The sequence below is a fragment of the Rhodamnia argentea genome, chromosome 2, assembly GCF_020921035.1.
Source record: "Rhodamnia argentea isolate NSW1041297 chromosome 2, ASM2092103v1, whole genome shotgun sequence".
NCBI classification, from domain to species: domain Eukaryota; kingdom Viridiplantae; phylum Streptophyta; class Magnoliopsida; order Myrtales; family Myrtaceae; genus Rhodamnia; species Rhodamnia argentea.
This window is the reverse complement of record NC_063151.1, coordinates 10829476-10853990: the sequence shown is the minus strand read 5'-3', so window position 1 is coordinate 10853990 and position 24515 is coordinate 10829476. Positions and strand designations below refer to the sequence as shown.

Sequence of the window (24515 nt, the reverse complement as noted above, 5' to 3'; positions counted from 1 at the left end):
CACTCTTCATATGGCTCAAACTGAACTTTCCAGTTTGCCCCCACCTCCCCACCCTCCCAAACCCTAACCTTCAGTAACATTTCCTAAGGGCCCCTCTCTCCCTTCCCCTCACCATTGTCTTAATTTGTTTTGATTTTCTTTTGATTTTTTCTTATTTTCCTTCCGATTGAGAGCTTTTCTCTTTTGATTTAGCCTAAATCTAGAAGTTTTCGTTTCTCATTTTTAGGATATTTTTATCCCGATCTAGTTTAAATTTAGGGTTTTTTGGGTGCATATTTTCGGGGTTTCACTCTCCTCCGATTTTTGTGATAAACAAATCTAGTTTTGAAGGAGATCGGAGGAGTTTCGTGAAAATTTTGCTTGTGTCACCTAATCTATGCTCGTTCAACATTTTTACTCTGCTCAATGATGGTGTTGAGGACACCTAATATAGGCACGCACCGCCGAAAGGTAAAGCCATAATAACAAATGGAATTCTTGATGTATGCTCATTATCGAAGACAGATTCGGTGATCAACCGCTAATTATAGTTTGAAGAAGTTATAGATGTGCTCTTTGAGTACCCATAACCTTGTTCTAATAATTTTTCTTATTATCCTGGAGCTTGTTTTATTTTAAAATTGTCTATGGTGTATTTTGGTTTGCGGTTGAATTGCGATTTCTTTATTTTATCTCGAGAAAATGAATGAAATGAAATGTTACTTTTGACAACAACAAAAAACACTCTCTTTTATAGTGTATTGACCATATTACCCCCTCGATTTTCCTCCCTTCAATGTTGTATCCCACGACTTAAATGTGGGACCCATTTGAGGTCCCTTCTTTTTCCATTTGTTTTTTTTTTCTTTCTCTTTCCTTCTTCTTGTTCTCGCTTGTATTGAAGCCTATCACCGGCACTTCTTCATCTTCATCTTCCAATTTTCCTCAAGATGGACGGCTTGATCTCGTCCCTCAGCTTCTTACCCGGATGGTCCGTAGCATCCGCTTCCTCCTTCCAATATTCCTCCTCAAACGCCGCATTGAAACTCTGAAGACAAGCTCTTGCCGCCTTCAGGGACCATCCCATGGTTGCCACCTCCGACAAGGATGAGAGGAATTTGTTCTATGCCGCGACCACATTGCTCGCCGATTATTGCCCCATCTTCTCCAATTGCCTCACTTCCCGCTTGTTCCCAAGCAGGTCTTAAGGTTCATTGAGTAGTTCAAATTATTCGCGAGAAATAGGTTGGCGAGCGAGAGACTTTCTTGTTGTGCTCGGCTTTGGTGTTGAGCCTCCAAAGTAGGACGAGGATTAACCATACTAATCAGATTGAGATCGAATATATTGGAGATCTTGGAGTTTGGGCTTTCGAAGTACAATCCCGGCAAATTCAAATTTCCTAGTCACGAATGATCCATCAAGATGTTAGGGAGGGTCACGTTGTAATTCGTGAGGGAAGTTTGAATTCCATCGTCGGTCGAGTCGGCGATTGGATTTCGCCGCCTTCGATAAGGATTTTGGAAGAATACTTTTGAGAATTGTGGCTTGGTAGTTCGAGAGGATCATTCCGAGCTTTACCAACGAAGAGAGGGCTTGTAATTCTCTTCGGCGATCTTTGATTATCGCAATGATTTTCGAGAATCGGGATAAATTGATCGTGGTGCTCGGCCTCACGGGCAACGCTAGCAAAGACTGGAACATGAAGAGGACAACCCCGATGCATTTGCAACTGGACATTCGAGACGATAGGGAGCTTGAAACCTCATCAATAAACCAACGCCGGAGGCGAGGTAGCACCCTAGTCGACAAAACACCGAGAAGGAAAAAGGAAAGTGAAGAGAAGGATAAATAAATTTAAAAAAAAAAAGATCCAAAATGTGCCTCACATTTGATTCTTTGCAGGTGATGAGAAAAAAAGCCAAGGGTAGTATAGTGAGTGCACCGTAAAAATGGAGTGTTTAAGCTAAATAAAGGTGATTATTGTATTTCGTTTTTAAGGGATGAAGTAAAAGGTATTAATACCAAGCGAAATGACATGGTCGATGACTCGACGTTTGTTCTGTTTTTTCGAAATGGTGACTTAACGTTTAAGTATTTGAAAAAGGTCGTGCAAAGTAAGGTCGGGTCGGAATTGTTATCGACGGGTTGACCCAAACCCGAGACCGGAGAGAGAGCCGGCGATTTGAACGGTGACCGAGCAGAGCAGAGCAGAGCAAAGCACATCCTTCTTCACCAAGTTAAGCCTGTACAAAATCATCATCTTCTTCTCCTTCTCTGCAATCTCCAGTACACGAGTCTCTCTCTCTCTCTCTCTCGAGGTCACGGGAAGCGACCATTTCCTCCACTCTCTGTAGATCTTCAAGTCTGGAGACGCACCTCGTCCTCTCTCATGGCTTCCCCGGGAAACCCTAACCAGCCATCATCTCCTCCTCCCCCCTTCGACATGGCCAAATTCTTCATGCCGCCCGCCTCGCCGTCGCAGGCTCAAGCCCACATTTCTTATCCTCCGCCGCCTTCCTCCTCCTCCTCGTATCCTCTGCCCACCGTCGGCCCCGGCCACTTTCCTTACTCTCCCCCTCAGACCTCTCCCTTCAACCACCAAGAGCATCTCCTCTCTCAGCGCTCTCTTTCTTACCCTACCCCACTTCTCCATCCCCCGAACCCTAACGCCGGAGCCCACCTCATGGCCTTGCTAAGTTCGTTGCCGCAACCATCCTTGGGCCCATCCGAGCTCCCCACGCCAAGCTCAGTCTTGGCCCCGGGGGGGCCTGCTCGCATGCCGAGCAGTAAGGCCCCGAGGGGGCGGCATTTGGTGGGGGATTGTGTGGTGTATGACGTGGATGTAAGGTTGGCTGGCGAGGTGCAGCCGCAGTTGGAGGTCACGCCAATCACGAAGTACACTTCGGACCCCCAGCTCGTGTTGGGGCGGCAGATTGCGGTGAACCAGTCATATATATGCTATGGTTTGAAGCAAGGGAACATAAGGGTGCTTAATATGAATACTGCCTCTCGGTCTTTGCTCCGGGGTCACACACAGGTTGGTTCATCAAATTTGAAAGTATATCTCGAGATTCGATTACGGTGGACTAGCTTTGCGAGGATATCATGTGAAGTTTGATAGTTGTTTCTATGCTTGGGATTTAAGGTCGAGCTAGTATATTTCTGGTATGATAGTAAGTTAAATTCTTCGCAGTTACGAAATGATAATGTGCGAAGATAGACCTTTTATCATTGTTCCTGAGCTATACCTGTGCATTTCTTGCGAAGTGACTGACGTTTATTTTTCCTAACTCGAGCTCATTCTCCGCAAAACTAGACAATAGATTGGCTTTGCTAGCTTTAGTACTTTGAAGATGAATATGGATGTCTTCATTGAACAGCTGGCCATTATTGCATAGGAGAAGTACATTTGACTTTAGATTTACCTGGGAGAGGTTCCTACATAGTATGAGATGCTGACTGTCCGATAGTTCATATAGGACATACTCCAGGCATTGCTTTGATGTACTCATGCAGGTTCCTCTCTTTGATTCGGTACTTCACTGTATGCATGCAGCTCTCTCGTGGTGGACATGAAGTGACGTAGGATAGATAACTTTGGGAATTGTTTTCTGTTGTCTAATTTATTTTTTCGGAGAGAGACAGACTTGACGAGAAGTATCTCACTTGTGATTGCTGTCTTTCTGGACCTTTCTGTTCATCTAAGTAACTTTTGCTTCTCTCAGAGGATCACAGACATGGTTTTCTTTGCAGAGGATGTTCACCTTTTGGCCAGGTAAATTTACACTTAACTCCTTTAAGCTTGTTCGTGCCATTCCTTTGCCTCATAGGGCATGCTTTTTCACAGTGCAAGCACAGATGGAAGGATTTATGTGTGGAAAGTCTCTGAAAGCCTAGAGGAGGATAATAAGCAACAGATTACTGGAAACATCATCATTGCCATTCAACTAACACAAGAGGAGTCTGTCCATCCACGAGTTTGTTGGCATTGTCACAAACAGGTGTTTTATTCTTCATGTACTTATTCATATCGTTGGAGTATGGTCTGCTTTCTCTTGTGCAGTTTCTCCCTCGCTGACCTTTTGGTTGTTGAGTCAAGTTTCAAATCATTTGACTTTTGTGAATACTCTTGAAACTATTCAGGAAATTCTGGTGGTTGGAATAGGAGAACATGTTTTGAGAATTGATACGACTAAAGTGGGGAAGGGTGAAGTTTATTCAGCAGAGGAACCTCTCATGTGTCCTATTGATACTCTCATTGAAGGGGTTCAATTAGTTGGAAAACATGATGGAGAAGTGACCGATTTGTCAATGTGCCAGTGGATGACCTCTCGTTTGGTTTCCTCTTCTGTCGATGGCACGGTATGGCCCTTGCATGTGTCATCTTGTACAGGTTTTTGTTGATTAAGCATTTTGGCTTGCAGCTAATTGTCACATGGCAAACCACTTATACTTGGCTCACTACTTTCAATTCCTAGATCTGAAAGAGTTCTTGATGTATTTCATTTGGGATAACCATAGTGGAAGTCTGAAAACTTGTGTCAATTGTCACTTTAGTCCTAGAATTCTTTTTAGGCATTGAAGTCCTAAACTTGTCGACGTCCTTCGAATTAGTCCTTTTGTTAGCTTCATCACTTTTTCTAAAATAGACTAAAATGAAGAAAAGGGGCAAAAATTCTGATTGAGATCAGGCTGAAAGGGCAGGAAGTGGGGTGGCACCACTGCCCTCTTTGTTGCCCCCCTTGCCACGAGCTATGTGCCCTCGCATGGTCGCCACGGCTGTCTCACCAGCACTGAGTGGGGGCCCCTTGCCCTCATCACCCCAACCAGGGTTGTCGGCCCTCGCTGGCAGCTGCCCTCTTTGTTATTCCTTTATAATGACCAATTCTGCCCTGACTTTTTTTATTTTCGATTTTTTTTTTAAATATCTGTTCATTTTGTAATTTTAAGTATGAAAACAACACCGTTTTGGACTTTAAACGCTCCATTGTTTAAATAACAACCAAGTGGATAAAAGTGATAATGAAAAAGGCTGGCTCGGATTTTTCCGTCCACTGAAAGGTGACGGAGTTAATGGAAAGACTAATTAGAATAACTGCGACAAGTTTTAGGAAACCCCCCCCCACAAAAAAAGAAGAAGAAAAAAATTAGGACTAAAGTGGTGGATATACACAATTTGTAAGACTTCCACTGTCATTGTCTCGTTTGATTTTTGTGAGAGGTAAAGGCTAATGCTAGCTTAAGTGAATATATGCTCAAGTTGCACATTTGAATATTTTATTGGTCTGCTTCGATTAGAATAGATCAACGTAATTACTATGCTGTATGTCATTTTTGTATGGTCTGTCACCCAAAGGGCTTAGAAAAAGTGATACTCTCTAGTTACATCGCACATTTCAAATCAATAGCAGAGATGGCAATCTAGGTCAGTTACTGGCTTCCTTGAGAAGAATTCCCAGTGTAGTGTTGAAATTCATGCTTATTTGGTTTTATTTTCCAGTTCCTACAGCTTTTGGTACTAACGAAGTCTACAACTTTCTTTAAAAATGTCATAGTGGACATTGTTATGCTGTTATGCTTTTGATTAACTTATTGAAATTAACCTTTGAAGTTGTATTTCTAGTTCTTAGTAATCCTCAGATTATGTTGCTCAAAGTTGATAATCATTGTTTGAAAGTCCAACCCCAAAGATTAAGCTTTTAGAACAGGTTGGCGTGGTTCAACTGTACATGGTATTAGAGCCAGGGCTGAACTGAAACCCTAACCCTAATGTCTTCTCTGCCCAATCGTTCTTTTCTCTCTCTCTCTCTTCTTGCCTTCACCCTATTTCACCGCAGTTCCTTCTCACCTTTTTGGCATGGTCCATAAGATCTTTATCTACACTAGGGAAGAGGGAAAGAGGATGGCTCTGAGACTCTTGATTCCTAAAAGTGAAGAGATTTGGCCATAAAGCAGGCCATAAAAAGGATTATCGAGGAATCTGAAGTTTGCGATAGCGTATGACTGTAGACCCTAGCAAACTTTTGGATTTTGTGAAAAGCTGCAGGGGAGTGTGTGGCCGCTGCTTCTAATGGTTCCTCAAGAAGTTAACTTTTGATAGTTAATACGATTGGTCCTTTATGTTATAATTTCTTTGCCGGGTGTAAGCTCTAATTAGTAAGTGTTTAAATAGCCTTTTGTATCTCCCAGACCAGCATTTTCCTTTTTTGCTTGGTATACTATCCTGCAACTTTTCTGGAAAAGAAAAAAAAACCTTTCTAACACGGTATCAAAGCAGGACATCTTGAGTTCAAATCTTTCCGGCCCTCTTTTACCTCCCCCGATTAAATATTTCCACGCTTAGTACTAGGCAAAAAAAAGATCAGGCTAATTGTGAGGGGAAGAGATAGAGTAATATTATACCACATCTTCATCTAACAACTTAAGCTTTTAAAACAATTGGCAGTGATCCTACTAAGTCTCACAATCATTTCATGCATAGATGTCAGAGTATTATTGTAATAAATGTCTGGAGAACTCTTTACCATATTGTATTTCAGCTCTGTAGAAGTTTTATAACATCCAACCTGGCAGTTATTTCTGGCTTTGTTTCATAGAAAAAGAAGAAATGTGCATTCTCATGTTGCTTCTCAAAGTCACACTTACAATGATTGTGGTTGGTCATGAAGACCATTCAACTTCTGGAAACATTTTGTTATGGTGGAGAGTGGGGAGTGACAACACCAATGCAACAGAGAACGGCCGCGTGAATCGGAATCCACAATGTTTAAGACAGGCGGCCAAGAAGATACCCAGCATCAGCATTTCGTTTAGATGAATACTTCAAAAGATGCGCTGAAATTGCACTGTTAGGGCCGTGAACCGACACTTAGACTCCTTTAGCCATTTAGTAAGAATAAGAAAATGACTAAGCTCCTGTGAACTGAACTAAGCCTATCCTGAACTCATTCAATCCCCTTGACAGCCTTTCCTTTAAAGCAGTTCCTTTTTCATTTTTGGTGCTGCGGCCCACATAGTTTAGTTATTTTCTACCTTGCTTCCTTTTTCATGCATAGTGACAATAACAATTAGGCCTTATTACCCAAAGCGGAGTGGTTTTTATATGAGTCCACTTACTATATTGTGCTCTGCTCTCCTATTTCATGCATCATCCTTAAATTTTTCCTTTTTGCTGAATCTTTTGACACTGTGCTCTGCTCCTCTGTTTATGCATCATCCCCTATTACACTGAATTTTGTGCATGCTATTATTGTGGTAATGTGCCACCATGTTCTTTGGTTATTGCTAAAGTGTGTTGATGGTGATAGGCAATTATTTTCCCTAGTCTTTGGACTTGTTTTGACTGGAAGCCTGTGTTGTGCGGCAGATAAAGATTTGGGAAGATCGTAAAACATTGCCACTTGCTGTTCTGAGACCGTATGATGGCCATCCTGTTAGTTCTGCTGCATTTGTGACTTCTTCCCATCGGCCAGACCACATAATACTTATAACAGCGGTACAAGCTCAATGACCTTCTTTTCTTTCTTGATTTGTTTGTCATTTTCCACCAAAGTTTTGGTGGCAGCAGTACACAGCAACTGGCAATTGGGATTCCACATGTAGCTCGTACGCTAATCTGTTTTCTGGATGATGTTAGTACTGATATGTAACTTGTATCAATGTATGTGCATGGAGTGTTGATTATTTAGATTTTTACCTTCAAATTTTCCAACACAGAAAAGTTGGAGTGCCCGCACTTATGATCACACGTGTGTGGTTCATTTTGTGCTTATTTGTTTGAAATTGTTGCAACTGTTTCTAGGGTCCATTAAATCGTGAACTCAAGGTTTGGGCTTCAGCAAGCGAAGAAGGTTGGCTTTTGCCAAGTGATGATGAATTATGGAAGTGCACACAGACGTTGGACCTCAGGAGTTCATCTGAACCGCATGTTCAGGATGCGTTCTTCAATCAAGTTCTTGTATTACCTCAAGCTGGTCTTCTTTTGATTGCAAATGCTAAGAAGAATGCTATCTATGCTGTGCACTTAGAATATGGTCCCAATCCAACAAGTACTCGCATGGACTACTTGGCAGAGTTTACCGTAACAATGCCCATACTGAGTTTTACCGGGGTAAGTGACATATCACCATATGGGGTACATGTAATTCAGGTTTACTGTGTCCAGACGCAGGCTATTCAGCAGTATGCCTTGGACTTATTTTTGTGCCTACCACCACTTTTGGAGAAGGTGGGATTAGAGAAGTCTGATCCTGATGTGCCATGTGATGTGATGAATGTTGAAGGACCAACAGCTGCAGATGCTTCCGTAATCAAACCTACTGAATTTCCATCAGCTGCTTCAGCACCTAAAATAACCGAGAGAACAAGCAGCCCTGATGTTACAGAGACTATCAGGTTCCCCATAAGCTCTGCTTCTGTTGAGATGGCCGCTCCACAAGCAGTTACACCCTTGGATGAAGATTCTCAAACCGTTAATGTGGCACCTCCAACTAGTCAATCTGATATTCACGTCGTTGCATCTGCCCCTCCTCTTCCTTTAAGTCCTAGGTTGTCTCGAAAACTTTCTGGTTTTAGAAGTCCATCAGGTGGTTCTGATTCTGGTCTTCCTTTTAATGATCACTATGGCAACGGACAAGTCATGAATTCTTCTGCAGATAGGCAAGTGGAAACTGTCCCTGCACAGATGGCAGATGTAAATCCGATGAAGGATGAGTCGAGGAATGATGAAAAGAGAGTTTCGCAAGATAATGCATCCACCATGCTTAACCGTCCTGTTGTGTTCAAACATCCTACTCACTTAATTACTCCCTCTGAAATATTAAGGGCTGTTTCATCCTCTGAAACTAGTTTTCTTGGAGGCAAGAGTGAGGAAGAGGCAAATACTCCAGATGTGGTTGTTAGTAGTGACGCAGCTAATACACCAGAGGAGATCAGAGTTGTAGCAGATACAGGATTTACAAAGGAAGATGAATTTTCTCCTGAGGAGCGGACTAGGGATTTTGTTGCAGAGAACAGAGAGAGAATTTTTAGTTCTCAAATTTCAGATCTTGGAATGGAGGTGGCCAGGGAATGCCGTGAATTATCAGAAAGCTTGGCAGAAGCTAATCCAGTTGCCAATAGTAGATTGATGGAGCCACCTGGTCAATCCCCTTCTGCTGATGTGGAAGAAATCCATGACTCATCAAAATATGTATGTGAAAAGATTTTGGAGCCAGGTATGGCCGCAACAGTCTTGCCAGGCCCAATATCAAGTGTGAAAAGTAAAAAGCAGAAGGAGAGAAATTCCCAAGCCTCAGGTCGATCTTCATCTTCCCCAAGTGCTTCCAATTCAACAGATTCTTACAATGAAGCTATCGCAAGTTCAAGTCTTCCATCAATGGAAGCTGCTTTTCCTCACATTGTCGCAATGGAAGAGAAACTTAATCAGGTAAATGCGAAACACATTGGATTAGGAAATGTTCATAGGTTGAGGAAAAAGTACTGTTTTTTTCTTTACCAGAATCAAATATATCTTTTTTTGAAGTTTATATTTTCACTGCTTTAGGAGCTTGGCCTGCATCTGAGAGTTTATAGTCTTTTTGCTATATATTTGAGTTTTCTATTAGAACTTGTGCTGCTATTGGGATGATTAGAAGGTCTGTAATCATTCTCTGGTTTTCATCATAGAGTCCGGTCAATATGAGGCAATGTAGATATTTACTTTGGAAGATTTTTTGTAGCTTGTGTTTGTCAAATGTGTCAGGTCCCCAGTTCAGCAAGTTCTGGTCTGTTTTGATGCGGGGAAAATGAGATTTGAGTTGTGAATTGTTTTGGAAAGGAGCAAGCGATCCTTTTGGAATGCATTCTTTTCACCTAGTTGCTTGACATATTTGAATGGTTAATTTAAGGAAAATTACCAAATCATACCTCACCTCTTGCCTGATGACCACTTGCATACCTCAACTTTGAAATACCAAATACATACCTGAGTTTTACCTTTGGAGACCACTTTGCATGTTGACTTTAATTATCCGGTGACTATAGTTATATAAATGCGATATTTTCATTGCAAAAATGCCCCTCCCAAATCCTAAATTCTTACACCCTCCCAAAACACTCGAAACCATCTACAAACAAACCACACAAACCCTGTACAAGATGCTAAAATGAGTTTGCAAGGAGAGGCGATTTGGTCTTTTCATTGTCGGGTTTTGCTTAGAGGCGTGTGAATGTTGTTTGCAAAAATAGAGGTATATAAGCAGTCATTGGGTTAAAAGTGAGGTATGTTTTTAGTATTTTCCTTAATTTAATTCTGCAGTGAGAATGTTCTGGAGAAGATTATTGTGCTAGTTTTAGATCTTTGATATGATCACCTACTGCAGCTGATGAACATGCAAAAAGAAATGAAGAAGCAAATGACTGCTACTGTTAACGTGCCGATCACCAAAGAAGGCAGAAGGCTGGAGGCTTCCCTAGGGCGTTCCATGGAGAAAACTGTCAAGGCTAATAATGATGCCTTTTGGGCTCGGTTTCATGAAGAGAGTTTCAAAAATGAGAAATTGGCACAGGACCGTATGCAGCAAATAACAAATTTGCTTAATAACTTAATGAACAGGGATATGCCAGCCATTCTGGACAAAATTGTGAAAAAGGAATTGGCTACTGTTCAAGCATCTGTAGTTCGTGCCATCATGCCAGCTGTTGAGAAGACAGTATCTTCAGCTCTTTCAGAGTCCTTCCAGGTAAAAGTCTAATTCTCTCTTAGCAGGAGATCTCCTTTATTTTGATTCCTCCTTTTCTCATTTTGATTCTTCTATTTCTTATGATCCAGAGAGGAGTTGGTGATAAAGCTGTTAGTCAACTAGAGAAATCGGTTAATTCAAAACTTGAAGCCACAGTCGCCCGACAAATCCTGGCACAGTTCCAAACTTCTGGCAGGCAAGCTATTCAGGTTAGTATAAGTTTGACCAAATTGTCTTTATAGGGAAATTCTCTAAGGCATGCAAGATCCAAGCCCATTAAAGAAGATAATTAAGACTTTACTGTGCACTCATTTGCAAAAGTGAATGAGGCTTTAGTACGTGTTTGTGCATTAATTGAAGCAAAGGAGTTTGGCAATTTCTTTTCCTTAAATGAATATTTGTGCTTGTTCATTTTATGAGTGCTCAATTCTTGTTCTCTTTGCTTTTGAGAAATCATTTTCTTTTCATCAGCAAGGTCTTTTTGTAGCTTCTATTTGTAAGAAATTTTTTTTTTTGGCCTTTTGCTTATATCCCTCCTCCTCCTTGCTCTTTTTCCTTTTGCTTCTACTTATTGTGAGGTTTGTACATTTTGCACATTAGTTAATTACCCAAGTTACTTATATGCATTCATGTCTTGAGATTCCTATATGATTGCATGAAATGATGAATGTCATGCAGGATGCATTAAAGTCTACTTTGGAAGCTTCGGTGATCCCTGCTTTTGAGATGTCTTGTAAAGCTATGTTTGAGCAAGTAGATACTACATTCCAGAAAGGAATCATTGAACACACTTCTGCAGCTCAGCAGCATTTAGAATCTGTTCATTCTCCATTGGCACTTGCTTTAAAGGTGTGTAATCTGCTTTCCAACTTTGACTATGTCTGGCATTACCGCCTTAATTACTTCGATCATTATCATGTCTTGGCAGTTTGTTGGCTGTGATATGCAAACTTTCCATGCTAAATAAAATGATACTAAGATTAAGACCATCAGAAGGTTTGGGATTGGAAATCTGGCTGAAACCAGATTCAGGACTGATACAGTGTCCTGAACGATTTTAGTATTCTTTGGGATTGTGTGAACCTAACTAAAGGAATGTAAAATTTGGTGCAGCAGTGTCCTGTGAGATCATCTCCAAAGATTTTGCAGACATATCTGACATCGATTTCTCATAAACTGCGTTAACGATCAGATTATACCTAGACTTTGTTCCAGATTAATATTAAAAAGTGCTCCAAGAAAGCAATTCTCAACCGGATTCCACATCTCCTTGATGCCTTTGTTATATTTTGTCTTAATATCTAATTGATTTAAACAGTCAGCTCTTGCTTGGTACTTGGATACATATCTTCTTATTTGAGAAAATGCTGAATATAGGCTTCAAAAGTATAAGATGGCAAGATCCCTACAAATGTTAACAATCATAATGCTACCCTGTTTTCCGTTGGCTGTGATTATATGTCTAGAAATGCAGTCGGATTTGGGATACAATTGGATTGAATAAGGAATCCCTCGTATTTCATATATTCTGCCATTCTTTAGGGCGATACTGGATAAAAGGTTAAAAAGAGACATGTCCTTTTTCCTAGGGTGTTTGGTGGGGAATAGAATACAATTGGGTAAAAACTTTAAAAATCAAATAAATAGCCCTAATCTTGGGCAATCATCTGCCCAAGGTCTATAACTTTGCAATCGTCTCTGTTGTAGTGTTTGCACCATCCCACACACATGTTGTGGATCGTGGTAAAGAACAAGTGTAACTTCGGTCCTGTTTGGCCATCTGAGAGAGGGAGAGGGAGGTTGGGGGGGAGGGAGCAGATTAAGCAACTATCCTGATGCTGTGAGAGGGAGGGAGGGGAGATTAGGCAACCATCCTGATGCTGCAAACTGTTTATTCTTCTTTTTTTAGTTTTTTCCCCTGTTTAAATCAAGATTTTCTCAGGATGGTAAGTACAATGCATAACTAGAAAAAGGGGGGGAGGGGGGAGGAGAGAATGAAGAGATTAGGCAACTATCCTGATGCTGCAAACTGTTCGTTCTTCTTTCTTTTAGTTTTTTCCCGTTTAAATTAAGATCTTCTCAGGATGGTAAGTACAATCCCATACCTAACAATCCCATACCGTCTGGACACTTTAATCTGACCTACAGTGTGCCACCAAACACTAGTTATGAGATATTTCAATTGGCTCATACACCCTGGTGCCTTACTAATGAATCTTCTCTTCTTACTTGTCAGAAGATGAGGAAATACTAATGCTTTTCTTGTTTATATTGGTTTAAATAATTTTTTTAAATTCTCCTAGATGGTCTAGAACAATATTAATTTTCATGCTATTTTGCAGGATGCCATTAATTCAGCATTGTCAATGACGCTGACCTTGAGTGGAGATCTGGCTGATGCTCAACGGAAGCTTTTAGCTCTTGCCGTAGCTGGAGCTAACTCACCTGTAAGCCCATTGGTTACAGAATTAAGCAACGGGCCATTAGGTGGTCCACAGGAAAAGGTTCGACTTCTTGTATGAAATTCTGGCCGCCACTTGGCACTACAGAGATGTGTCATGTTTTCTACACAAATTGCAAGATTGTCTGGCGTTTGTCGAGGAGCAATTACATAAACGTTTTCCGCATTATAAGTTGAACATAACTGTAGGTGGTTGTGCCTCAAATTCTGTACATCTCTCCATGAGCCTCTTTACTATGAGTCTCCAATTCGAAGAAAGTATGTTGCTTCATCTGCCTTGCATGTGGCTTTTCTTAATAGAAATTTTCCTGTCAATCATCTATTACATGCATAATGGGATGTCACTGTAACAGTACCTTTGATGCCTAGCTTTAATGTACTTTGATTCAACACTCGGAAGTATTTGAATTATTGGGCCTGCTTGGAAGGCCAAAATATGATGTCACTACTACTTTCAGTTGTCCCCCTTTTCTTGTTGTGCTTTGTAGAGAACTGATGTCATCTATTAACAGGTTGACAAGCCATTTGATCCAACAAAAGAGCTGTTGAGAGTAATATCTGAACACAAATATGAGGAAGCTTTCACCTTGGCCCTGCAAAGAAGTGATGTGTCCACTGTAGCTTGGTTATGTTCTCAGGTATTCAGTTGCTGATTTTGTTGTAGAAAGTATCACATTTATTTCAGGATTTTCTTGTCTTGCCTGTTAAACTTGAACGAACCTGGGACGTAATTACTGTTTATAACTAGTGATTTGATTTACTACGATAAAAATTCCAAATGATCACGATAAATTTTGCTTTTGTTTGTTCATGGATTTGTAAGGCGTCATCTGCATTTGTAGTTGCTTGATATGTCAGATAGATTGGATTTTGTGAGAGATGTCAAACTTTAACCTTTTTCGTCCTTTTGACAGGTCGATCTACATAGGATCTTGACAATCGCACCTCTCCCATTAAGCCAAGGAGTACTACTGTCTCTCTTGCAGCAGTTGGCGTGCGACATCAACAAAGACATGCCCCGGAAGCTGTCATGGATGACAGATGTGGCCGGTGCCATTAACCCGTCAGACCCGGTAATCGCGGTGCATGTGCGGCCCATCTTCGAGCAAGTTTACCGAATACTGAGCCATCAACGTACTCTGCCGACCAATGCCAGTCCCGAGCTTTCTAGCATACGCCTTCTCATGCATGTCATTAACTCCATGCTGATGACCTCTAGTTGACAATAATACCTGTGAAATGCTGTAGTAGGGCAAAGTCAAAATGAGGCCCATAGTAATTTTAGCGAATCTGTACAGATCTTTAGGGAGTTCAGTTGGAGGTTTCTAGGGCTGTAAAGTTCCTGTAGCTACCGACACTGTGAAGATAGGATCCGACTCCCAACGTTAAAAGAAGAGTAAAGAAAGAATCCATGATTGTTTGCGCATGCTCGTTTCTTCGCTTACCTTCACGGTCCGCCGTTCTCTCATGGCAGTTGAGGCAAAACATACGAGCCTTTCTTTGCTCTGGGCAGGTAACAGATCTGTGACATGGGGTGATTCCATCATCTATGTTTCTTTGCGCTTCTTTGGTTCACTAAAAACTTCGTGACATTGGAAAATGTTTTCCATGGAAATGATGAGTTTTCATTTGTTTGGTGGCTTTAGGGTAGGCTTGTTTCACGGAAATTGAATGATTTAGAAAATGCTTTTCTAAAAATGATTGCTTGTATCATATATAAAAATAAATTAGTGCAAAAAATTATCATCGTCCACAAAAATGTTAAGACGGAAGTTGTTATCGATAATGAAAGTATTTTTATTGCAAGTCATATAAATAATCATTTCTAGGAAAAAAAATTCAAAATCATTCGTTTTTCGCGAAATAAACGGAGCTTTGGGAAAATGATTTCCTTTTTGCTGGCAAGCAAAGTCGTATTTCTCGCATTTCGATCTTGTTTTCAATTCAAGGAAAACGTTTTTCGCAAATGGATTAGTTTTCTGTATGTCAAAACACTGAAAAGTGGGAAAATAATCTTTCGAAAATGGATTTCCTCCTATCAAATGGATCTTTTGTTATAAATATTTATGAGAGAGTACTGATGTGGGAGGGCAAAGAGGCAAGAGGCAAATAAGGCACATTCATGCGCCAGAAGAATCTGCCATACTTGACTGATGTCTGTCGTGCAACTCCCGTGGAAAAAACATGAAGACTTGCTACCTTAAAAATAACAGCAAACGGTCGTCGTGTGGGTCTAGCTCGATGCTAATTTGGTGTATTTTTTTGTGGCCGTTCTCCCACTACAATCTTGGCCAAGTCGTATTTCTTAAGCGATGAAAGCCGGGGCCCGTTCCTTCCGACCATCAATGTTGACGAGACATCTTTGTCGTGGGGTATTCTCTATTCAGCATCGGTTTTCCTAATTGACTGACAATAGAACCAATTGACGAGTGCCCCCGACAATCCGGAAACATTTAATCCGCCGTTCTTCTCTCGTATCATGCGTAATCAATTCATTAAAAATTTATATACTTTTCTTATCAAATACGTTTTTCCCTGGGTGTTCAGCTGTGCTAAGTTGAATTTCGACATAATTCCGAGTAACCCATTAAGTTTATCTAGACCATTATCATTACACTTTCACTCTAGCCCTCTGCACTAATTTTTTTCTTTTTAATTTCGTCATTCGAGCACGGCGAGTCGGACCACGTGACCGATTTTCGGATGTCTCCGCCGTTGCCCCGTGACCGGAAAGTCCGTGAGAAAATCGAAGGAGTTTCCAAACGGATTTAACGTTAATTTGCGGAAGAATTAAGAAGCTCGCACAAATTATTTTCTTGATTTCACGATTTCTGTGGCGTTTGCTTGTCGTACCATGCGCAATCAATTCACCCAAAGTCAAAACATTATTTTACCAAACTTTTTCGCGCAGAAATTACGGACTGCCGGACCAAATGGGTAAAAAATAAAATAGACAGAAAAAAAAATGGAAAATCTATTTCATTTCCAAGGGCAGAAAATCCCATCTACTACTCTTAAACATCACAACAACAAAAAAAAAAAGGGAAACCTTTACTCTCTTCTGTCAGGAAAAAAGAAAAATTCATGACTGAGGAATTGAATTTACAGCCGTTCCCTTCACATTCTGATTCTGCACACAAGAGGGTTCACACAAATTGCAAAGAAGAAGATGACAGAGGAGAAGACAAAAATCTTGTTCTGCGCAATGTTACATTACCAGCACTGATCCGTCTCCCACCGCCGGCTCGGGCAAAACACGGCCGCGCCCCGCCTCCAGCTCCGGCTCCCCAGGGACAGATCGTATACGGCCCTGGCCGCCGGGTCGGAGAGCGTCTCGTACGCCTTGTGGATCTCGATGAAGTCCTGGCCCCCGCCGTCGGGCCCCGCCGCGGCGTCCGGGTGGTACGCCTTCGCCAGGGCCCGGTACGCCGCCTTGATCTCCCTGGCCGACGCGTTCTCCCGCACCCGCAGGATCTCGTACAGGCTCAGCCTCTCCCCACGCCGCGGCGGCTCGAGCTCGGCGATCGACGCGGACGAAGAAGGCGGGGGGGCGTGGCAGGTGGCGAGGCAGGAGACGCGTGGCCTCGAGGTCGGAGGCCTGGCGGCGGACGAAGATGCTCCGGCGACGGTATAGCGGGAGGGAGAGGCGAGAGACGGAGGTGGTGGGGTTAGGGTTAGGGACATTTGAAAATTGGATGAGAGTCTGGGGGCAAAATGGGGATGTTGAAATTCTTGCGAGTGTGCATGTATGGGAGAGAGAAAATGGGGGTGGGGGGTGCCGTTTTATATGCGTTGAAGAATTTCAATCTGGGGGGTAATTTTGGAATTTCGGAGGGGAAAAATCCGTGTGTGGAGCCTGTTGTTTGGGTGGCAAGTTCGAGGGGGCGGGCGAGCCGATGACGTGGCAGACCGGATTCTAGTTTAGGCTTCTAGAACATCTGTCCTTAAGCTTTTTCTAGTAGGGCCAATGCCACGGAAAATGTGAAAATTTCAAATAGAAGTACGAAGAAAATTTATTTTGAATAATATCATGAAAAATCATAAACTAATATATTTATGATAATTTTACCTCAATTAATTTTTTAATCACCAGCCCAAATTAATACACCGGTGATACATTTACCTGCTATTAGTTTCCATTAAATTTTACCGTCAAATTGCTGAGTTACTTGACACGTGGTAGTTGATGGTTGTACTAGTTTGAGATTTTGTCCATTTGTTTGCTACAGGGGTAGCAATGTGGGATTTCTAGTGGTATAAATCTAATTTAACGGAAATTGACGAATGGTAAATTAGTCATAAATATATCGCTTTGGGTTTTTTGGTAATAAAAAAATTAGTTTGAATTAAAATTTTCATAAGTGTACGGTAAATTTTTTACATGTGTACCAATTTGATGTTTCCACGGTGTTAAGCATTTTCTTTAAAAAAAAAGGTTCAAATTAACAAAAAAAAAAAACCCTAATTTGATGTTTTTTAAAAACCTTAAACTTGTATGCATGTGACAAGCATTTTCTTTAAAAAAAAGGTTTTTAAGTTAACTTTGTAATTTTGAAAAGGAAGTTTTAGGATTCACAAAAAATTTATGTCATAGGATAAGTTTAGGGTTTCAATGTCAAAGAAAAAGTTTGAAATAGAGTAAAAGTTTGAGATTTTTGATGTCACAAAAAAATTTTAGGAAACGTGTCACGTGACATAGTTCGGGGTTTTTGGTGGTTTTTTCCTTTGTTTTAAATAAGGATTTGCAGTGGCTGCTTCGTCTTAAATAAAGGATTGAAGTGGCAGAAGCTAAGCTTGTCGGCTGGCTAATTTTTCGCTAGGCGATGACAACATATTTTTTTTTCTATTGCATAGTCAAGGACATTTACGTTCAATTTTTCTTTTTCTTTTCCTTTTTCTTTGTCTTTCCATCTTCCTCCCTACTCAATCTTCCTTTTCCAAGGAGGGGTGTCATTGAATTATGTGTTGGATTTTCAATTTCCACCAACAAAAAAATGCCTTTTTTCTAGGTTCCATTTATTTTTCGAAAAATAAATGATTTGAAAACTATTTTCTAAAAAATGATTGTTTATATCTCTGATTTTCCCATGACTCAACCCTTGGACAGGTGGTGGAACCATTGTTCACAATATTTGTCCCTGGATTATTGGTGATAACTAAAAAAATTTCAATTGACTAATTATTTTAAGAGATACAAACCATCATTTTCAGGAAAATTTTTTATAAATTCTTAATATTTCACGAAATAAATGGAATCTTAAGGTGTCTTGAGTCCTTTATTTTTATCCTAGCTCAAAAAATGTGATTAAAAAATTTTAAATGACTAGACTTCTTTTGATCGGCTTTTGTTGACCAATGGCCTGACCATACTCAATGAGAAATTATTCGATTTTCATAACATTAGTCAATCGTGCATATCACGGCAATGATCGATGATGCATTGAAATTTGTTCTCGTTTCCTCGTTCAATCACTTAACAAATGCTTTGAGGAAGTTTTCTTGACAAAATATTTCTTTTTTTCTCGATCTCGAAAAAAGCACATGACTTTTTCGAAAATCACAATTACACATATCGTATGACATGAGATGGGCGGTATACTGAAAATTATATAGTTCCCTTGATTAGTCGTTTAAAAAAGCGTTATCCGAGTTCTCTTTAACAAAACCCTTCCACATGGCATGGTTATGCTAATACACGAAAGGCAATTTGTACACAGTCAATATAGTCTGCTTTGTCATTAATTTTGTGCGGGTAACACATTTAAATCTAACCCTTTCAATTAGTTCGATCTATTTTTTCACTTTATCCAAAAAAAAGTGAAATCAAATTCTCTCAATAAATAATTCATATGGCACTCAAAATTTACTTTCGTGGCATTCTTCAATTGCACTTTTTTCACATAACAAACTTTGAGATATGGTTACATTTTTCAATTAAGGTTGAAACTCGCTCGAATTAACAAAAATGTTTATGACTCAATTACCCAATGAGGTTTTATTCATAAGATTTGGGAATTGCGAGAGAGAGAGAGAGAGAGAGAGAGAGAGAGAGAGAAATAGTAAGGATAAACCAGATCGATTTAGTGAGAAAATTATGTGAACCGTGTGGTGATTTTATCGGTGCAAGTCATTGAAGGGTGGGTTGACAAGCATGTCCGCTGTTGTCACGGTTACATTCTTCTTTTATGGTCATCAAGCTCTCGATCGGCCACTCTACTTCCATTGTATTCGCTTGTCATTTTATTTATTTATTTAATTTAAATTACCATGCTTTAATTTGAATTTAACATTTTTTTAATCATACGTAGAAATTATATATATCTTTCATTAGTGCTCTTTTCAAGATGTTTTATTAATGAAGATTTCATAGGGTGACTTTGCGTCGATCACGTATTAGGCATATTTAACACTTGCACCGAACAACATGACAAAAAATTGTCCGTTAATTGCGAGCCATCAATAAGAAAAAGTTTCGATCAAGCTCAGTCGAGCGGTGGAATAGTTAATCGAAACGCGAGAGATCGATGTCACGACGAGAAATTGAAGCGTTATTTGAATCTTCGTGTTTCGATTTGACAATCCCGCAATTAATGAGGAGATCGAAAAATTGTTTTATACATTGAGTATGGCAACGACATGGTATGCAAGACACAAAGACTTGTTTATAATTTCAATTCCTCGACAAATCTATTTGATGAGTTCTTTTGTGACTACAATAAGTGGGTCACGTATTAAATAATTAAAAAAAACCACCGAATCGTTTTCGAAAAATTTATTTTATTAAATTCCGTCTTAAACCGAATTTTCGTATCTCTCGCATGATCCAATACTAAATTAAAATCGATGTGATCAAATAATAATTAGTGGGAAGCAGCTTAGCTTGCAGGCCAGGCCAAACCAAAAAAATGGTCCGGCCGAACGACCCCGTTGAGCAACCATCCCGGGAACAAAGGAGGGCGAAGTCTCGCACGTGCCAAAGCTTCTAGAAGACATGATACACACGCGCACCTTATTCGGAAGCTACACGTGTCACTCTCTCCTCGATTCCAGATGCTCCGGTCCAAAGTCTGCCCTTGCGAAATCAACGGTACGGGCGTGGGACAGTGCCAATGATATTTGATATCCTAATAATACCCCAATTATTTTATTTTACCATAATATTTACTTTTGTATAATGAAATATTATACAATTAAAAACCATAACCAAAACTATAATCAGTAAATTAATTATCAAATGATAGATCACAATCAAAATGTTAATTTTTAAACGTGTCGATGATATACATATATGCATGTAATAATTACTAAGTATAAAATTTGTTTTCCTATAATCACATGTTATGTCCTTAACTTTAATGATAATCATAACAAGATTACTATAATTCGAATAAATACTTGCATAATAGCTCTTTAATTCCGACTTTAAGATATTTTTTGAAAATTATGATATTATGCCCCTCTTATTGCATATGTAATCCGTGAAACCAAGCCGTGTAATAGATATTACGTCACCTAAACCAAATAGTCAAGTATTATAGCTTCATTACATTAGGAATAGTTATTACATTACAGTCTTATTCCATAGTTGCAACAAATCGGGCTATGTGAATTTGCCTTAACCTTAATCGTCTTTGTGCTGTAAATTGGTCTTTTTTGGTTCATACTTAAGTTGAGAATGTTTACAAGTTACTCATGTTGAGAATGATATGTTTGGACATATTTAGGGTTCGCTTGTTTGAGCAAAACTCTTTTCGGGAAATTATTTTTCCACTTTTTGGTGTTTAAATTACGAAAATGTATAGTTTTTCGCGGACTAAAACAAGAAACTTAAATTATGAGAAAACAACCCCTTTTTGGCAAGAAGGAAATCAATTTTCCAAAACCACTAAACAAATAAATAATTTTCATGAAATATGGTCCATTTTATTTCTTGAAAAATTGGCTATTTAAAATATTTTGTTAAAATGATTGATTCCTTTGGAATAATTAGCTAATAAAAAGATATTTTTATTTTTGGTAACAATTCATGCCTAAATATTTTAGTGGGCAACGAAAATATTCAAATGATCACTTCTTTGAATTCTTTTTTTTTTTTTCAAAACATGTGTTTTCGCAAAACAAACGAATTTAAAATTGTCACCTTTATGATATGATATTTTACTATACCCATTTGGTAACATCCTCCTTTCACGTGGCCAACAACCGCGGACTAGAATCTATGGCTCCCCGACGGTCTTTAAAGTAACGTATTTAATTGTATTTCGATATAATTGAGTGTAATAGTACGGCGAGCAAATGCGTCATTCTTTGTATCTATGGTGACGTTGATGTCTGTAGCTTTATTGGCACAGAGATTGCCACGTGGAAAGGTTTCTAGAAGGCTGCCCTTTTCATTAGATTCCGGTTTGGGCTTCCCGGATGAGGGCGTGGAGTTGGTGCTCTTTCTTGGCAAGAAATAACAAGATTCGACGACATATGCCTTTGATTGGTTCTGAACAATCATGATGTTCATTGACAATTAGATTTAGCTAGCATGCTCAAATATACCCACCAAGAGATTAAAGTATCGTGGCGATCCAACTCTTTTTCCATCCGTGAAATTTTCAATGTAGTAATAATCCGATCATGCATACTTTTGATAACCGAAAAGAAATTCGATGAAACGATGTTTCGGACCGGTTGTATGTGGCTCGTTCGAAGTTTCTAGTCGAAGAAGAAAGATCAAATCGCTCAAATAAGGTTGTAACGCCGATCGAGATGCGGATGCTCCATTTATATAAGGATTTTACCCCATTCCTTATATGACAATCTCGTTTGGAGATACTTTACTTTGTCATCGAACCGGACTTTCATAATTGCAAGGGAAAAATGATAAGAGGGTTCCCTTGATAATTCCATATTGCATCAATATGCCCTTTAATGAACAACTTAAGGACTGATTTATGCCCCTAGCTTGATGGCAATGGCTAATTTTGCTGGTCAAAATGAATGATGTTTATTTCTTAGTACCGACAAATTCGTGAAAGGTAACGGCTTTATTAAACATAAACTCCAGGGAATCTTTGTGAATGCATATACCCCCTTTACTCTATGTGCATAACCTAAGAATATGCATTACCTTAGCCTCGGCTCTAGCGTGTCGCCACTTACAAGAACATAAGCAAAATAACAAAACACTCCGAGTTCAAAGTGACTAGCAGATTTCACCGACCTCATTTCATCAAGAGTTTTCCCATCATTTTTCTGTGATAGTGATCAATTCACTAATAAACAAGCGGCATTCCCTACCTCGATCCAAAAATCTTTATCTAACCCACCATTAGAGAATAAAGAGTAAGCTTTCTCAATTATAAATTTCGCGACTCCGTTCATCTGCGGTGTGTCGGCCTCGGTGCAGCAACTTTGCCATGCTTTCCTCCGTGCAAAATGGGGCGGGCTCCTTGGGAAGGCATCACTTATCCACACGACACGGAGCACCATACGAAATTCTAAGTTCCGAGACATCTAGAAGCCCCCGTTGCTGCCCCCAAGCAGGCCTGTTCGGACCGTTCGGTAACGCATGTGGCCACTGGCGAGTGTGATGCAGTCAATGTTGTCTTTTATGTACTTTTTAGTTTTATTTTTTTTTTATGAGGACGTTAATGTCTTTAGCTTCATGCGTAGAGAGATTGCCACGTGGAAAAGGTTTCTAGAAGACTTCCATTTCAGCATATTCCAATTTTTGCCGGCCCACTCCAAACGTACAGAGCATCAAAATCACAACCGTTTCCGGTGTTGACCGCGGTGATGCTTGTGAGTTCCTTTTCACTAAGTAATAATTCTAACAGAAAAAAAAAATATCTGGTAAAAAAATTATAAATAAATTTGCTTTTTATTAGTATGTGACTATGAGGGTGGAGTCATTGTTATTGTTGTGCAATAAAATGAAACCGAATGAATCTTGCTATTTAAGTCTAGCGCGAGGATAAAACATTTATCCCATAAGTCAACATGAAACGGAGAAAACTCGTCAAAGGTATCCTTTGTACTAAACATAAATCCGGATGGAATTTTCCCATCACACCACAATCTATATCCCTTCACCCCATATGCGTATCCTAGGAATATACACTTTCTTACCCCCATTTCCAGTGTGTCATCACTCACACGAGTGTGAGCAAGGCAATCGAATGCTCTCCGGTCAAGTGTATTCAACAGACTCACTTGATCATGTTTTCTCAAGAGTTTTGCATTGGATTGTTGGTGATGGAACCAACGGGTGGTGTTCATTGTTATTCCTCTTGTTAAAACTCAAAGGAAAATATATTCGCAAAAGCTTCAGATGCCATATAGCAAAAGATTCCCTCAAATAGCTCATCACGAGATCGGCTCTGAAATCTTTATTTGACCCGGCATTGAAGAGTAAAGAACGAACTTCTCCAATACATATATATGTTGACAATTCTACAACACTATTTAGTTGTGCGCGCGCCAATAACAGCACAATATTTCATCATGCTTTCCTCCGCGTAAAACCAACTAAGCTCTTCAAAGCAGAATTCCAATCCTTTGTTCATTCTCGCGTAGATGATCTTCAATGATAGTTTTGATGCGGCAAAGCAAATGGCATAAGGTCTAGAAAATTTAGAGAAAACGTGTGCCGCTAGCTTCTATAAGCCTATTATTCTCAAATCTTCAGACTCAATGGGAGACGGCGAGAACGATTATGATACGGTAGTTCATATGTCTCGAATACACGTAAATGTCTCTCAACTTTAGGACATCACCCGCCTACACGACATGAAACACGATCTAAAATAGATTAAAAAAAACTCTAAATAAGGAGTCGAAGTACTCCGAATTTCTTAAATAAGGATCCATAATAGATCTTATTTCAAATAAGAGCCTAAAGTGCTTTTATTATTTCAAATAAGGGCCTAATCGAGAAGTATTTTTGTCCTTTACTTGTTTGTAATTTTTTCCTTTTCTTTTGTCTTAGTCTTTTTCCTCTCGCCTCCCTTGGTCATTGTTGGCCTCAGGCGATAGCCGCCCTCACCCTTTCTTAGGGCTGGCAAGGGCTTTCCTTGTCGGTGTTGGGCAAGGATCGCCCTCCCAACCCCACCCTCGCCCGACGTCGGGAAAATACAAAAAAGTATACAATGAAAGGAAAAATGACACGGTGACCATTTGAGTAAAAAAAGCCGAAAAAAAAAAAGGAAAAAGTAAATGAGAAAATGGGTAAAAAAAGAAGAAAAAAAAAAAAGGAAAATAAAAAAAATTATAAAAAAGTAAATGATAAAAATGCCATTTGATTAGGTCATTCTTCAAAATAATAATGACATTTTAGATCCTTATTGAAAATACGATTTATTTT

The 24515-nt window shown here is 39.7% G+C and overlaps 2 protein-coding genes across 2 annotated transcripts; one reads left to right on the top strand and one right to left on the bottom strand.

Moving 5' to 3' along the window:
- Positions 1–2267: 2267 nt before the first annotated feature.
- On the top strand, positions 2268–14585 carry LOC115754130 (enhancer of mRNA-decapping protein 4-like). The gene is made up of 12 exons (XM_030693069.2): positions 2268–3017; positions 3706–3755; positions 3828–3981; positions 4124–4342; positions 7347–7475; positions 7782–9407; positions 10342–10701; positions 10791–10910; positions 11380–11550; positions 13044–13205; positions 13675–13800; positions 14077–14585. Exons 1-12 carry the CDS (start codon positions 2370–2372, stop codon positions 14383–14385), a joined length of 4074 nt encoding a protein of 1357 aa, XP_030548929.2. The 5' UTR covers positions 2268–2369; the 3' UTR covers positions 14386–14585.
- Positions 14586–16216: 1631 nt separating this feature from the next.
- LOC115754152 (chaperone protein dnaJ 11, chloroplastic-like) lies at positions 16217–16931 on the bottom strand. Its single transcript, XM_030693112.2, has one exon. The coding sequence runs from the start codon at positions 16844–16846 to the stop codon at positions 16376–16378; it is 471 nt and encodes a 156-aa protein (XP_030548972.2). The 5' UTR covers positions 16847–16931; the 3' UTR covers positions 16217–16375.
- Positions 16932–24515: the final 7584 nt, after the last annotated feature.

Excerpts from the sequence above, each read along its gene's own strand:
- LOC115754130 (XM_030693069.2), top strand. The coding sequence starts at position 2,370 with ATGGCTTCCCCGGGAAACCCTAACCAGCCATCATCTCCTCCTCCCCCC. Across the intron at positions 3,018-3,705 it reads TGCTCCGGGGTCACACACAG|AGGATCACAGACATGGTTTT; the intron begins GTTGGTTCATCA and ends TGCTTCTCTCAG. Across the intron at positions 11,551-13,043 it reads CATTGGCACTTGCTTTAAAG|GATGCCATTAATTCAGCATT; the intron begins GTGTGTAATCTG and ends GCTATTTTGCAG.
- LOC115754152 (XM_030693112.2), bottom strand. The coding sequence starts at position 16,846 with ATGTCCCTAACCCTAACCCCACCACCTCCGTCTCTCGCCTCTCCCTCC.